We start from the raw sequence: 17,112 nt of genomic DNA on the forward strand, positions 1-17,112 counted from the left end.
GAAGCCAAAAGACACTGCCCGATAAAAGCTAGCGGGCATAGGAAACAATAAAAAGAGACGCCTTGCATTTCCCACGTACTTTATTCTTTACGTTTCGAATGTTTTAACAGCTTTTAAAGAAGCAAGACGGGGCCTTGTTCCTATAGGCACATGGCTGGCAGATTAGCAATATAAAGGCGTCAACGGAATGCTGGCGAACTTGTAACACACTCTACATTCCTATCAATTGTTAGTTTGCTTCGATTCGTCGCTCGTGTTTTATACAAGCTTGGCCGCGCACGAGTTCCTCTAAAGCGTGCTTCGACGTCTCGCGCAAAAGGAGAGCAATACGCCGTATACCGTTGTCGAAGGTAGGACCGACAGGACGCTCGGCCCGGGGGCGGTACAACTCGAGTTTTTCCCCGTCGTTTTGACCTTGGGGTCAAAACGACAGGGTCCCCAAACAACTAATAGGCGTATTGGGTATGAGCGACGGAAAAATAATAAAACGTTTCAACCTGTAAATAGCAAAAAAAAAAAAAAAAAGATACAGTGGCAAATGAGTACGTTTGACGGTTATGTGTTGTATACACTAAATGTCTCCTATTGGCGTGGCGATAGCAAGACGATGTTTTCGCCCACAGTGAAAGTGGCGACAATTTAAGATGGCAGCGCCCTTTTGAAGGGGGTCTAAAGTCCAGTCAAGTCTACCTAGATCTGTTGAGCCAATTTTGAGGCAAAATGAGAGTTAATTTGAAATTTCGCCGGAGGCGAAATTTTAAACGCGAATTTAGCTCCTTCTTTTGCGAGGAATTCACCTTTCTCGCTCCAGGCGCACTGAGCGTGTTTTATTACGGAATCGGCTCTGTTCAAACTCGCTTTGCCACGTGCGGAAAGTCCGATCAACGGACAGAGCACAACAACAGCATGAAAGCGGTTTTGTTTTTCCCCTCGAAGGTCTTTCTCTTTCATCGCAATCCCAAGAAGCGCGCACTGGTTGTTGATCTGTTTCGCCAAATTGATCACCGAGTCTGCTACGAGGAAAGGTCTTCGACTCTAGGATTTCTTTTTTGTCGTGCTTGTTTTTGTTATTATTCTTTCCGCTTAGCACGAATTTCGCCAAAACGCTACTGAATAATTATTCCTTCTAATCTCTCTGACGCTTTCGGGAAATGTTTTTGCTGTGTCGTGCTGTAGACAGTTGCAGTGGAACCCGTGCCACAGCCACCTGGACCTAATGCTCCGCTGCATCCTTTTCCCCCCGCAATTCTACTGTTTACAAAAATCGCAGTTTATCTAGCGCTGCGCTCGCAGGTTCGGCCAACCCGAAAAAATTATATGCGGTAGTCCTTTTCTTCTATCAGAGCAACCACATAAATTATAGCTTCAGAATAGCGACATTTTAGTTATCTCGGTCCTTAAAATAATTCTTGCCGGTTATCTTGAGACTTTATGTGAAATCGGAGGAAACGTTTTTTCGTCCTCCGGGGCCGGTTTGCTCATCTTGCGGCCGCGGACGCGGCTGCGGCCAAGGGGGATTTTTCTGTCACGTAACCAGCTCCACAAGGACAAGTAAGTTACCTATACTTCGTTTCAGCTTCGGTTCGAGCGCGGCCGATGTTATGAGCCGAAGGGCGAATCAAACAGCGAAAGAGGCAAACGTCACGGCGTGCTCCCTGCAGTTGATAGGACCAGCCGGTATTCGCCGTCACTCTGCGCGTGCTCCTCCGTTGGTTAGTCTTATCAAGAGCAGAGAGCACGCCATGACGCTGCACTTTTTGCGGTGTTTGATTGGCCCTTCGGCTCATAACATTGGCCGCGCTCGGACCGAAGCTGAAACGAAGTATAGCGTTCCTGCCTAATGGCGGAGAAATCTGTATCGCTTCAACCACAAAAGCCTAACTTCACTCGCAGAAACTGACTGCATGGATTTCAACTGAAGTCCAATTGACCGCCCCTCTATACTGTAGGAGCGGCAGGTAAAGTTACGGCCAGGGAAGGTAATTATGAGCCAAAATAAAGAAAAAAAAAACACGCGAGATAAAAGTGGCGGCAGTATATTTATATTGTCCCACCAGCGACGACAGCTCACCCCTTCACCTGTGGCGGAGAGGTTAGAGCGCCGGCACTTGACGTCGCGGCGTTAAAGTCCCGGGTTCAAGTCGCCCCAGAAACTCTTTTTTTTTCTTTCTTGTATTTGACTGCACTCCAACTAAGAATGTAGACAAGGCCCTATGAGCCGTATAAAATCATTGGGCGGGTAGTTCTGGCTCAGCAGTTCGTTGTTCAAGACCTCGGAAGAGCGCATACATGTCTCTGGCTTTCTTTACCAACTTCCGCCACGCCTCCTGCATCTGCCGTACACTCCGCGGCATCTGCCGTACACTCCGCGGAAAGTTGACAATATCTTTCCATGCCCGTCTTTTCGTTCGCCAGGTAACTGTGCTGCTGAATTTCACTAGAATTTGTTGTTTTCGTTTTCCAACTGCTCTAATTAATTCGATGTGTTGATCCAAAGTCATTTCAGGTGTTTGGGTTAGAGGTATGGTTTGCGATGTCGACGCCTGATTTATTTTTAGATTTGATTGTGATCGTCTGCTATTCTAACTAAAATTCAACAAGTAGTGTGTTAATGTTACAAAACGATTTTCACAGCAAAATGTAAAGAGTAAAAATATACCTTTTAGAAGGGTATGCACTTGGGCTAGTTGATCCATGTTTGTGAGGGTAAAAGCGCTAAAAACAACGGACGAAGAGTGTGTTGTTCGTTTCTTTTACTCGTCCGTTGTTTTTAGCGCTTTTACCCTCACAAATATATCTTTTATCACATTCCATGCAAGTAAAAGTATGATCTCTTTTATTACTACTTTCTCAGACGTTTGACTTGCTGCCTTGCCTGTAGGATTTCGCTCAATCGATGCATCCACAGCTGCTAGTCTTTTTTACTTTTTCCCTATTTTATGGAAGTTTTTTATTTTGATTGTCACAACTGCAGTTTCTAGTTGTACTAAATAGGAGTCTCCTGTTATTGAAAGGAGTCGTAGCGAGTGCGTTGTGTATTTAAAAACAGATAAACTTATAGTTTCTGGGGAAAGAATGCTTGTTTCGGCTCCTTTTGTGTGAAAGCCATACCGATGCGGTTATCTTAATTTCGTTTTAATGAACATTATGAAACGATTGTATTAGCGCGTTAACTTGCCTTGATTTTCTTTTTTCCTTCCTGGTGTTTCGATTGAACAGGTGGGACTGACAGTAAAAACTGTGTAAGGCGAAGTAGTGCGAGTGGGTGATTCGTAAAAAGGATCACAGTAAAAAAATGAGACACGCGCAAAATACAAAAGAAAAAAAAAAGGACTGCCTAGCACGATTTCAGCCCAGAACTCTCACGCCGCGTCGACAAGTACCGGCGCTCTAGACTCTCGACATCAGCGGAAGATTTTTTTTTTTTTTCTTTATTGCATGGGAATACAGGACGAAAGGACACATCATAGGTAAGCTCAGGCAAACATTATGATCTAGAACATTTTGATATTCATTAGGCTAAAGAGGAGAGGCAGCCAGTCGGGCAGAATTTTGCGACACTCGTATACACTTCTGATTTGGGCTACACACTGAGTAAAATAAAAACTTACAGGTTTTGGTGCCTGAATGGCGTTTCTTACATCCATCCGAGATTTCCATATACTATATAAACCCAAGAGCATAGAGAGATCATACGGCACAGTGTCTTCCGAAGAAGCAGGCAGGAAACGTATTGAATGCGGTGAAATGTTAAGGTCTTTTTTCAACGTGCGCTGCAGGACATCCCAGAAGAAAATTGCGTCCCAGCAATCAATAATAACATGTTCTATAGTTTCTTTTGTTTCGCACAGTAAACAATTCACTGTCCATAGAACGAACACCCTTTTTTCATTTAGACATACTTTGGTCGGTAGTACTGAATAGTGCAACTTAAAAAAGAAAGTTTTGGCCGCTGGAGGGATGCCCATCTTTTTTACGCGACATAGTACATCTCGACCGTGGCAGTCTTCATAGATATTGCGATAGATTGGCGTTGGGAAAGGAACATCCACAAGGTCTCTATATAGTTTTTTTCTTGAAACGATTCCGAGATAATCCCTAGAAAATCTGACACTTAAGAAGTTGAAGGCGTCCTCAACCACAGCAGAAGGCGCGAGCCGCCATCGCTGGCGGAGGTATATAAATATGCTGCCACCGCTTTCATCTCGCGTGGTTTTTTCTTTCTTTTGGCTCATATTTACCCTTCCTGGCCGTAACTTTACCTGCTGCTACTACAATATAAAGGGGCGGTCAATTGGATTCCAGTTAAAAGTTCCTGCATTCAGTTTCTGCGAGCGAAATTAGGTTTTTGTGGTTAAAGCGATACGGAATTCTCCGCCATTAGGCAGGGTCGCTAGGTACTTCCTTGTCCCCGTGAAGCTGGTCATGTTACAGACCCTCTTGGCCGCAGCCACGTCCGCGGCCGCGAGATGAGCAAACCGGCCCAGAAGTGTTAAAACAGTCCAGGACATAAGAAACCGATATTGCCTCAGCTTCTGAAGCTCAGGAAACCGAGTTTCCGAAGAGTAACAATCTGCAATGTATCTTTTTCAGTAAATCATTTTGCCTGCGCACAGCCTTTCCTTTGACCCTCGCTGCCCGCCTTCGCAATTATCGGAGGCACCGTCCCGCGCGACCGAGATTGGCGGAGCCTATCTTTGCAGGAATTTAGTAATTTTCGACGATTTTTTTTATTATTTTGATTTACGCCGGCGTACGGGCATCAAAAAGCAATGAAAACCGAAATAACGACAAGATGCTTGGCGATCTGACTGGTGGAGGAACGGTCAGGCTTGCGGTATGGATCAGGCCTGCGGGGAGTGGTGAGAATTTCTTTCAAAAGGAAGGAAGGGGGCACTCTGCGCGTTTATGCAATGGAACGGACGGATGTGACACCGAGGACAAATACACATGCCAGTTGAACACGAATAAGATTTGTAGTTCGCAGACAGCACGTTAGGCGGCGCTCGTTACTCGAAAAAGTCCATTGCGTCCACTCCATACGAATCACCAAAATGGCGGCTCCCACAAGAAAAGCAGGAATGGAGTGCCGATACTCTAAGCATATCTAATTTAGCAACTCTAGGTCACATCTGGCAAAGTCGTAATAAGTGGAATACCTTTCTTGAACCAATAAACCTCTCTGCAATTGTTTTCTGCGCCGAAACTCATACCGCAACATCCAACGAAAGTGGCGCATTGGTTGTAACTATGATCACGTGATCGCTCACGCCTTCAAATGGGAGTGAGACGCCACCCGCGAGGGACACCGGCTGCGGCGACGACACTGCGGGATGTTTTGTTTTAAACTTTACGTACTTAAAAAAAAAAAAAAAAAAGAAGCCGTGCAAGCTGCACAAAAGCGGTTCGTACAGGTGAGAATTATACGGTAAGGGGGACATGTTATATGGACTCACCCTCACAATAAGTCCTTTTAGGGTGCCTTCATGTGCGCTTTGCTTAGGGTGGAGACATCTGGCCATTTTGTCGCACATGTTTGTCTTTCTTTTTTGTTCAGAAGCGCGTGAAAGAGCGTGTTCCTGCACGCGTTTGTGATGCTGACTGTGCTATTAGCGATGTGCGCGGCCAAAAGCGTCGCTGTGGTCAGCTTTCCATGATTGGCCAAACCATGGGCATATGAGCACTGTCAGATATTCAACTTCGATGGTGTTAGTTTGGGATTGCGATAGCTCCTAGCTCCTACTGTGCTTTTTAAACACACCATCGAACTCGTCGTCGCACCTGACGGTAAGTAGCCAGAATAACAACTGGTGACGTCATGGCGAGGCAAATCCCAGTCGTAACGTCACGGAAGGAAACCATAAGAGGGCGCCACCGAAACATCTCGCTGCTAATATTGCAACATTTCGCTTTCGTCGATTTCTTTGTATTTTACCCGTGAGCGCGTGCTGTTGGCATCGGGTACTACAAAGGGTGGCATCACCCCAAACAGAAGGACACTGAGGCTCCCTAAATCGGTTGGTTACTAAAATTTGTCAATTACATTGTTAATTAGAGAATATAAACATATGGTTAGAATTATAAACTTACTGAGCGCCGTTGAAAACTATGAAATCAACGAAGCAATGGCCAATGTGCAGGTGAGCTGGTGCGTATGAATCAATGTGTTTGAACCCGGGGAACAGGAAAGGGGGGGGGGGGGGGGGGGAGGGGAGGGGAAACTCAAAGATAAATTAGAAGGGGCAGAAAAAATCTGACAAACGCTTGTCTGTGATCTTTCTTCTGTACCGTTAAATTTTTCTTCAACTCTCCGTCCCAGATTTAGCGTTCATAAACATTATTATAATTAGTAAATCAGTCAATTTCAGAAAGACTCGAAGCGCGTGGGAAGCACGTTGCTTCGCTCAAGTTACCACTCGTGCAAGAGGCGCAAGGTTGCGGGTCTAACACTGGGCCTGCACGTTTTGTATTTGTGTTTGTTTCTTTCGTCTCTAAACCCCGTTTTTGCAAAACCAGTTTTGCGCTTGATCCGCGATTGGTAACTTTAGCGCCCTACCAGGCTTCTCAGTTGTTTCAAGTCTTTCTCTTAAAATTTGCTGACTGTCTGTTTTTCGAATATGTTCAACAAGTTTTAAAATTGAAACAATGTATTCATTTTCACACAGTAAAAAAATTATTTATACTTTCACTTTTTTTTTTTAAATGTTTCTAAAACCCGGAGAGAAAAAAAAAACTACATTGCAGCGGCCAGCAAAGTTTGGAATGTACGAAATCAACGAATACTTTGAATTCGACGAGCGATGTCTTACCCGCCACACTTGTGGACGGCTGTCCACGCCGATGGCGTGTTTCGTGCTGCCTTTTCGTGCCAGTCTTTGCTTCACGTGCCACAACCCATTTAACCTGTCAATGAAGGGGTGAAACGCCCAAACTCAGCAGTCAACGCGTCCTGAGACGCTTTTCTGGAAAGGTGCATTCCAGTACTTGCAAATTCAAAGCTCAACATGCGTGTGTTCGGCGTTTCGGAAAGCCGGCCTCTGGAATAGCCTGTCGAGCAACACGCTGTTTACAAGCAAGTCAGTGCTCGCCCACGGACAAGTGACACGTGGTTTGGGCCCTGCGCATGCCAAGAGCAGCGCCACCGCAGCGGTGACCACGTTAGGCACGCGTGTTGTTCTATACTTTAGGCAATGTATGATTCCGAGCTCGTGTTCCTACATGTTGCTGCACAATTAAAACGCTAAAAAAGAACGAAAAACACGCCAAGCAACATTTTCTTTTGCCGCGTTTGGTTTCTAACTTTCAGAGCAAAGCTTACGATTGCACCTGGGTTCAAATTCAACGCTTTGGGCGAGGCTACGATTGGAAAAAAGTCTACGGCGAACACTGACGTAGCACTCGTATTCGATACGCGGTTAAAGGGACATTTTTTTCATTTGCATCGCGTACGCTCCAGCTCATCTCAGGGACTCTAGCAACACATTAAGAACATAATAAAGAAAATATCGGATCTAGTTTGAACATATTAGCCGAAAGAAGTTCCAAATTTGGAGCACAATTTCTATCGTTGATGACGATACGACAAGGGCGTGCAATACCCATGAGCAATCTTCCTAATTGTTGAAATTAACATCCAGTTACAAAAATGTGAACGCCCCACCAATTTACGGGTGTTTCAAACAGAGTATCACGCGGTTGAGTGGGTCAGAGGGGGTCACGTACAATCATTCAGCCAGTCCTACCTCTAGAATTCTCTGTCGTCATTATCCGACGCTCCAAGACCAATGTCGTCACTGAACGCTCGTGTTTGACACTGATAGGCACGCCGTTCGAAGCAACATTTGGTTTTCTTCGTCTCTTTGCAGTGCCCCTTTAAGCAGGGGTGAAACTGCTTTTGCATCCTGCAAAAGAAAGTCTGCATACCGATTCGAACGCGAGTCGCCGCGAGATCCGTGCTTGGAATATATACGCATGACAATGAGTTAAAGAGGAAAACTTGGCACGCAGAATTCGAACCATGTTGCGTTGGCTCGTGTTTGCAGATTTGTATACTGTAGGAGAAGTGTGACCTTTGCGCTAAAATCGGTGACCAAGATATAGGGTATTTTTCTTTTTAGTCGCTACAGAATGGAAAAAAATGAACTTCCTTTGGCGTTTCTTCAGCCCTGGGTTTATGTTGGTGACTACGGCCATGACAAAATGCTGTATGGGTGGGGGAAGGGGAGGGGGGGGGGGGAGAGGAGGAGGAGGCCCTAGCAAAAGGGAAACTTTCGGGGGGAGGGGGGGGGGGGGGGTGCCTGAGCCCCATGCCCCCTCCCCCCCCGTACCTGCTATTTCGTAATCATTGCTTGGGCAAAATATCTGGTCGGTTGGTTAAGAATGATACCAGACTAACTGGTTACCCCATAGAGCCAGTGGATTTCCCAGTGAGTCAAGGGGGGGATCCATCCAGACGCTTGACGACGCGGTGTAAAGCAAAAACAAAAACATTATCGTACAACTGCGTTCTAATATTATTTGTTCGAATACCTTGCGTCCAGAACGTAGGGAAGGCGCATTGCCCACACCCACGTACCATGAATAAGTTTTCGTAGAAATCGATGAAAATTTTTCGATTTTTGTGGGGGAACTTTCTGAATCCTGGCCTTGATCAAGAGTCACTGGGTCTTCCCCGGGGTTGCATTCTGCAGAATGATTTTAACGTAAAGTTCACTTCCCTCGTTTATTGCTTTCATTTGACACACTTTTTCTTAAAAAAAGAATGCCTTTGAAAGACAGTAGGAATATAATTAAATTGACACAAAAGGTTATAAAAGCATTAACTTACAGGACCTCGGAGGCCCAGAAAAACTCGTGTAGGGACGTCCAGCAAAAACCAGGTGGCGCCGGCACCTTTTTTCGCGCCATCATGGTGCGCAACTTCCTCAACGATGGGAAGTCCAGTTCGTGATTTGCGCAGTTGAATATGCTGTACTTTCTTTGGCATAGTACACGACAGGAAAAATATACGACCACCCTTGTTTCTTTTTTTTTTTTTTTTACAGTCCTGTATTCAAACTATACAGTGTGCCATCCTAACGCGTAAAACAACGAAGGCAACTAGCGCGAGGTCCTTGCTTTCCGTACATCTGATAACAATAATGTCTGGAGAAATAGTGCGGCATTTTTCACTATTTTATCTATTTCCCTAGTTCTAGCGATCACTTAACTGATACTGTGTTTCGGTGATTGATTTCCTTTGTTCTAGCGTTCACTTAAAAGAGTCAAAACTGTATTTGTGGCTGTGTTTTCTTTAATGAGAGAACTAAAGCCCCAACTGCACGCCATGAGGTTCTGGCGTGCGTCAAGCGGAAGAAATTAGTTAGGCGGTGCGTCCACCCTTGCCTTTAATTTATTCGTTATACAAAAATGCTGTTCTTACTCGGCTGCAGTTCTCGCGTTTGATATTGTTCTTTGGCGAAAAGTTCCAGTTTGTTATTCGCTGATTTGTCGAGATGTTATTTGTTTCTTGACCGACGCGGCACTATTAATCTTTTTAAATAATTCGAAGTGCTTTACTAGTCTAATTTGAAGCGAAGATATTCTAATATTATGGTATGCACATTTACCTTATGCACAATTACCTAAGTGGTGCTTAAATGAAGGAGTTGAAGTACCGCCATACATTTAAACAACACGTCTGCTTTAAAAAAACAATAAAAACTTATGTATATGTTTTGAAACATTAATAACCCGCTTTTTAAATACACCGCCAACTTTTGGTCTGCGAGCAACAGGTTTCGCGCCATCCTATTTCTTTTCCTAACGCAGTCTTTAATGTTTAATTTTGTGGTCACGTTGCTATGCGCAAACTTGGCAGTCAATAAATTTTAATTAGCTTCTACTTCTGTTGAAACAAATCAGCGTTTACATATTTTAAATCAGCCCTATATCACGGTGACTTCATTCCTCCAAATCGTAAGCAACCCCAGAAAGATTGGTCACGCAAATTTATTCTTCAGATAGAAAATAAACCAAAAGAATATATATTAAGGTTCTTGCAAATGTTCATTAAAAATAAAATATTACTGTACATAATATTATTCTTACCTCAAACACAGTTCCGAGTTGCCACGAAATAAAACATTCTGTATACATATAGAAAAACACAATAAGAGCAGATATGACGTTGGGGATGCTAATCACAATGATTAACACACCGAAATAGAAGTCAACCCAATACCTTGTTGCGTGAGTGCCCTCTGCACTAAAGTGCGTTCCATTGATTTGCTCAGAGCAATATGTCCTCAATACCCCAACAACAGCTCAGTTCTACCTCTGACAACCAATCACTGCGTTTTCAATATATGCGGGGACGTACGCAGTCAAACAAGCTAGTGCCGCGTTTGGAAGTTAGCAACGAAGAAGGGGGCAGGAGAAGCAGGCGACGCGCCGGCGACTGTCCATCGTTGCGCTTCTTTACCTGTGGAGGCGCTGACTATCGCCCGACTGCGGTGCCTCCTAGACTTGTGCTCTGAGGCTCATCGCCACAGAGCACATGTCTAGGACTACAGTGGCAGCACCGCTTCCCACTATAGACTATTCCATTTAGGGCTGTCAGGGCAGCGCCATTTTGTTCGACCGCAGCGCCCCCCTTCACACATCCGGGAAGTAGAGCAGGCTTGGCGGGGTAAAATGCGCCCGATTCCGCTAGCAGACGACAAACAGGGAGGTTGCCGTTCTCCATCTTTCGGCTGTACCGGCGGGCTGTACCGACCATCGGACTCTGGCTCGTGCACGCCGTTGTGAAATGGTTCCAAATCAGCTGTTGCTATATTTCATTAAATAATCAACTAGCGTATCTTTGTTCCATTACTTCAACGGCAGTGGAGTCAGCCGGCAGTACCCATAAAGAGATGAATAATTGAAATCTGGATTCCACAAAACACGCGGCAAAAGCGTGCAACGGGATGCTACAAACACCCAAACATCACTCAGACAGCGACATATCGAACGGATGACCTTCTTTTTTTCAAGAAAAAGGAGGCGCATTTGACAGAAATGTTTTCGTCATGTTTCTTCGAGAAGGAGAGAGAACGGCCTCGCGTCTTCTCCGCCTCGCCGCCTTGAGGGAGCGAAGCAAAGAGAGGAGACATCAAGATATCTCTACGTCACACGCCTCGTCGGCCTGGTTCAATCTCGACCTCTTTTTTGCAAAAATACGGCCGTCCATACGAGATATCGCCTTACGAGTAGTCTCGTAGGGATTGTAGCGTTCCACGTACATCTCCTGCATTGTTTTTTTTTTCTTTTCTTGTTTTTTTTAATCCAAATTTTGGTTCACCATTCCATTCCTTCGAAGGGGAACTCCACCGATTTTTTGGTAGGCTTCGATTTGGCTGGAAATAGGCAGACCACATCAACAGCGCTTTCTCAACCGATAACCAAAATATTTTATAAAGGTAAACATTTTCCGTGCAGTTATTGAATTTGTAAGTTACGCCGGCTGCGAGGTTTCTAGGAGGCGACTCTCTACTGGAAAGAGTGGAAAATCCCTACTCTTCCCTACCCGTATACGTCACCGGTGGGCTGGCGGACGAGCGACTCGGGCAGCCGCCAAGTGGCTTTCCGGACGCCAGCGATCGAGATGGTCTTTTCGAAGCTTCTAGGTTGAAAGTTTCTTTGCAATGGATAGCAATGTGTGCTTCTCGATAGATTGTAGAAACAGTGCCGAGAAAAAGCCTCATTTTTACTCTTGTTTTCGTGGGAGAAAAAAAAAAGCGTTCCCCGGCAGCAATGGAGGCCAGCCACGTCAGGGTGCTTTTGCGCGAGCTGTGTGCCAAGAGAACTAGTGTCACGTGAAACATTTTCACTTATGCTCGGAATACTTTATAGCCGCGAGCTGCGAGTTTAGTATCCTTCAGCAGCTGGAACAGCTTCAAGAGCGGCAAGAGCAAACTCAAGCCGGCTGGGACCACTACGACATCCGTCCAAGAAAGAGCGCTAATAATATCGACAAAAATAGCACGCAATCTAGCACTATAGTCGACATTTTGCGCATTAACTTTTGTTATTCACAACTGGTTCAGTGATTTATTTATATAAACATTATATTTGTTTCGGACGTTGAATCTAATTCCACTCACGCGGCCTTTATGTTGAAGACGAGAAGTGAAACGTCTAAGCAAAGTGCAAGTCTGAATTTGGACATGACTTTCGGCACATTGCTATTCCTGTCTGCTATTACAGAAGCTTATGGAGTAGATGTCGAGCTGCAGTAATATACGATACAGCCTTGGCCTGGTTTCTCAAATGGCTGGCGTGCAATATTCTTTGCAGAAGAAGTGATGAAAACTTCTTTAATATGTTCTACTGCGGAGAAATTTTATATAGGGCTAAAAAGTCTCTTTAAAAACTATGAAAATATTAATTTCGTTCAGGGGAGGCTTGCAAATTTACACCTGACAGAAATTCTGCTAAACCGAAACTTAATTGAAAAAGAGCCATATATAGAATTACCCCCTTCCCATGTGCTTTCATAGATGGGTGTTTGAACGCGTTGCATTCTACTCCAAAAGTAAAAAAAAAAAAATACGGGTACACATTTTTTTTGTACTTTTGTTAACTTAAATATTTTGAATTAAAAGTTTTATGTTGTCTTTTTGTACTTTACGCACCATTGTATCTTCGAGCAAATATTCTTTATTTTAAAATGAACAGTGTATTTGTGTATTTTATACGCATTCCCTTGCACTTTGATGTTTGGCTTGGTGGTTTCGTAGCTCTTTTAATTGTCATTTTAACACGATCTTCATGACCTGTAACCTGCCATCTGATCTACACGAATGCAGCTAATTCCTTTCTATACATGTCACTGTTTACGAGAATCACAGTCTACATGTGTTAGGTCCAAGCCCAGCACGCACATGCTCGTCGCTTTGAAATGCGAGCAAAGTACGCGCCACACACACGAACGCTGAAAATGGCATCGACCAGAAGCGCTTTTCAGAAACGGTTTTTAGATCTTTTGCTAAATTACTTAAGCACCAATAAGCATACTCATGCCACAAGAGTAGTTACACGTGCTTGCGCATGCAACAGCAACTTTTCTAAAGAAAATCTAAAACAAATGGCAGGTTTCTTCAGGTTATTGGGGCGTGTGGGGCACCTGTACCCACATTCCGAGAAAGTTTGGTGGTGCTTTGGCAATTCGTCCTAAAATGAATTGCGTGACTCTTCAATCTTTAATTGGCTAGCCATCTTCTAATACAAAGAGAACGGATTTACAAACGATTTCACAAAATTAGCGAGCCGCGGCTTGAGCGTACCGAGTAGCAAAAACAGTTTTATCAAAATTCCGATTGCTCCCGTTTTTTGTTTTTTGTTTTTTTTTCTTACTTTCTCGTAGTTTAGCAGGTAGGCCAAGGTCATACTTTGTGCAATTGAAAAAAATATTATCAACTCCAAATAGCACGAACGCCCAGGTTTTCTCGCTGTTAGACGTGAGAAAGTCAGTCGGGCGCGAGCGTACCGGATTGCCGGCCACGCGCCTCGCTGCCCACAGGTGGCGTCACGCTTGGGTGGCGGGGAAAACTGGGGAACAACAAGGAAGAACGATGTTTCGGTTTCGGCAGCAAACAAAATGTCACTTTTTTCAATTAACTAGAGTGAATCTGGGAGAACGAGATAGCATTTCGGAATCAGGAAGCCATCCGCATTCAGATAATGCCTTCGGATTATGTAAATCGAAAAACCGGCGGAGTTCACCTTTAACCACTGCGTCTATTGCGCCAGGAGAGCATATTTTTATTTGTTATTCCAGACATCCACTTGTTGTCGCTAAAGACCTACACCACTACTAACTTTGCATAGTTAAAAAGCTACAGCAACCGGATTTACTTTTTGCCGGAGAGACCACTCTGACACAGTTATTCATTTTTTTTTTCATTTTCACGCAGGTAACAGCAAAATTGGACCCGGTTAGTCATTTTATCGCGCACAGCATTACAAGACAACTTGCACATAAAAATCCGCGCATATGCGCTAGAAATTTCCAAAATTACGCGATTTTAAACCGAGTTTGGAGCCAGACAGATGTTACGTACAGCCCATTCGCCGGAGCAGGCGGTGCAAGGGGCAAGGGGGAGGGGGGCATGAATTCCGTATCTTGTATGCGGGATAAAAAAATAAATAAAACTTTTCAACTTGTAATATCCGAGAAAATACAGATGAGGCAAAACAAGATTGCGTGACAACCATGCATGTTTCGTAAACACCTTCTAATGGCGTGGAGAAATCAAAACGGTGTTCTACTGCATACCAGAAGTTACGACATTTAAGATGGCTGCGGCCTCGGGGAAAATATGCATAATCCCTTGCAACTTAAAAAGGTAGGGCGAGGTAAAGCAGGGCCGGGTAGGAGGAAGCAGACGGAACTCTGGAGAACAGAGATGGAAACATCTTTCTCCCTCTAGCGTTTTGTTTGCTTCCTTCTTAATAGCCTTCCTTTCCCTCGCCCTACCTTCTTGAGTTGCAACGTACTATACTGGAACGCTCTATAGCTTTTGCATTCTCGAGGCGATAACAAAACCTACCGCCCCAAAGAGCCACCAGTACCATGAAGGCATCATGCCACATCAGGGGCCACACCGTCACTCGTTGCATGCTAGCTAGAGTCATCTCGCGACTACGCGTTGCAGCTTGTATCCTGAAAATTTAGTGCTCGAGGCCCCTAGCTCCAAAACAGTCTAGTAGCCAACGGAATATTTTCACGATCAGTTAGATTTTGCAGTTTTATAGCTCGACCTCACCACACCACATCAGAGAGTGCAACGTTGGAGCAAGCGTTCGCCCTTGCCACGCGGCAGCTGACATCCCACATATTCAACGCGTTACGTCAGACAGAGATCCCGTGGTGATCCAGTGGGTGGTTGCACTATTCAATTCCCAAAACTTTGACGAGAGAGGGTGCTTATCTGCCCACACGAAAGCAGGCTAATCCTAGTGATAAGAAAAAGAGAAAAAAAAAACAAAAAAAACCCTAGGAACAAAAGAACGCAATGACAAGCGTGTACACCGCCGCTTCCACCGTGACGCATATACTGGAGATACCTTATCCGCACTCTCTTCTTTTTGTGCTTCCATTCGGGTGTGACCCACTAAAAAAAGAAGAAAGGAGAGACAAACGAAAAGAAAAGAAAGAAGGCGGGTCCCAGTACGCGGATGACAGACAGCGTACCGAACAGCAGCGGGACGGCTCTTTAGAAAACGGAAGTCGGCAAAGAGTCGCGTCTTCCCCGTCGCCCTTCGTGCGCGCAAGACCTCCCCCCTCCCAGCCACCACGACCGTTTTCCGAACGGTCCAAGGCGAGGGCAGAGAGGCGCCTCGACGTCACCGACCAGGACCCCCTCTCACGCCGTCGACGATAAGAGCCAGTGTTACTCATTTAGCGCGCACCATTGACTGGGAGCGAACGCGCCTGTCTTCGACGAGGGTGGATGGTGCACTGTCCCGTCGTTCTGCTTACCTGTGGGACTCTTGAAGACCGACCATGAGCTCACTCCTTGAGGACGACGGCGGTATGCCCACGATCGGCAGCTTCTTCGCCGGCAGGAATGTGCTTGTCACCGGGAGTACGGGATTTCTCGGAAAGGTGAGCTCTCGTGCTGACTTTCTTCGTGCACTCCTGTAGTGTTAGGATGGTTAAAGCGCGTCGGATCGGGTGCGTTGACATGTTTCTTCTGGTCCACTGGGCTTTGCAATTTTTCTTGCGTTCGGACCACGGGAGTGCGAACTGCCGATGTCTTGATTTTTGGCATCCTAAAAAGATCGCGGCCCATCTTTTGTGATAAGTGTCCCGTATAAGACTCGATTAGATATAAGCGGGAGTTAGGCGTTTACTTGTTGTATGTAGAGAGTATTCGCAGCTGACTGTGATGACATGTTATTGTATATTATAGCAATGCAAGCTTCAAATTAAGCCAGAGACAATGTTTAGTGCTGAGGTATGTGAACTTGGCCATTTGTGCACTTTGGTTTGCTCACCGGTCCCTATTGTAAATCCATTATTTCGTTTTTGCTGGTAGTCTAATTGTTTGGAGAGCCATTTCTCTGAATTTAAATATACACAAGAAACGGACACCGGCTTTCTTGCGTGCAACTCCTGAATGTTTAAGTTCGTGCCTCTCGAATTGTTTTAAGTAACGGCAATAACGATGGGCGAAGTGTCCCTACTCAGCAAAAATATTAAGATATAGGAGTGAATTTCTTAAAGATATTTTGTGTTCTTATTAAACACATGTTAAGAGACATCGCTGTGTTAATTAACGAGCTATGGATCAGGTACAACAAATCGACACAAGATAGAAGCGGATCCAGCATTGGAGGCAAAGAGTGACGTGGACTAGTGCTGAAACGATAAATGGATTTTAGTGCTTACGCACTTTCAGGTTGTAGCTTGCGCAAGCTAGCCGAGCAACGTTTCCATCCCTTCCCTTTAAATTTTGCAAACGTGGTCGTCGCATTTTGCCAGCTGAACCGTATGCTGAAGATAAGAGTAGCTCTCGTCTTTCTACAATTTATTACTTCTGTTGGCACAAAGTAAATGCATATCCAACTTGACTTCTTTAAGAATTACATAACTTTTATGCAACTTTTTTTTTTTTAACTTGAACTTGTATCGAGGCAACACACTCGATCTGCCGGATCCAATAGAATGAGTGGCCCCTACCCGCTCTAGAGAGAGTTCCGTGTTTCTCGGTAAAGGCCCGGTCGCACACTTCCAACCGAGTAGAATCGATAAAGACCGGTGTTAAAGGCTCTTGCGACGGTTTAGTACCTGCTTCGCAGAAGCGCATTCGGTCCAAAGCCGTCGCAAGAGGCTTAAAATCGGTCTGGTGTTTGTTGGTCCTATTCGGTTGCAAGATTTTGAGGGGCCTTAAAGGCCGACCAGCAAGCAGAAAGCTTACTCTCCACTCTCCTCGATTTTCTCCTCCCCGTTTTTCTCGCTCCGGAAAAGAAGAAAAGCGCCCCTCCTTTTTACGTCGCTGTTTAGAATTAGAAAACATTAGTCTCGCGGCGAGTTAGTACTCGCACCAACAAATGCAGAAGCCGCACTTTCTTTCTTCCTTACTT

General features: G+C 45.0%; 1 protein-coding gene across 1 annotated transcript in view; it reads left to right on the plus strand.

Moving 5' to 3' along the window:
* Positions 1–15,165: 15,165 nt before the first annotated feature.
* Positions 15,166–17,112, plus strand: part of LOC8035292 (putative fatty acyl-CoA reductase CG5065) — a 117,285-nt gene continuing 115,338 nt past the window's right edge. Inside the window, exon 1 of the mRNA XM_040211031.3 lies at positions 15,166–15,631. Within this exon, the coding sequence (XP_040066965.2) occupies positions 15,530–15,631 (102 nt within the window). The 5' untranslated portion in view covers positions 15,166–15,529. The remainder of the gene's footprint in view (positions 15,632–17,112) is intronic.

The sequence above is a fragment of the Ixodes scapularis genome, unplaced genomic scaffold (assembly GCF_016920785.2).
Source record: "Ixodes scapularis isolate PalLabHiFi unplaced genomic scaffold, ASM1692078v2 PGA_scaffold7__128_contigs__length_106722199, whole genome shotgun sequence".
Lineage (NCBI taxonomy): Eukaryota > Metazoa > Arthropoda > Arachnida > Ixodida > Ixodidae > Ixodes > Ixodes scapularis.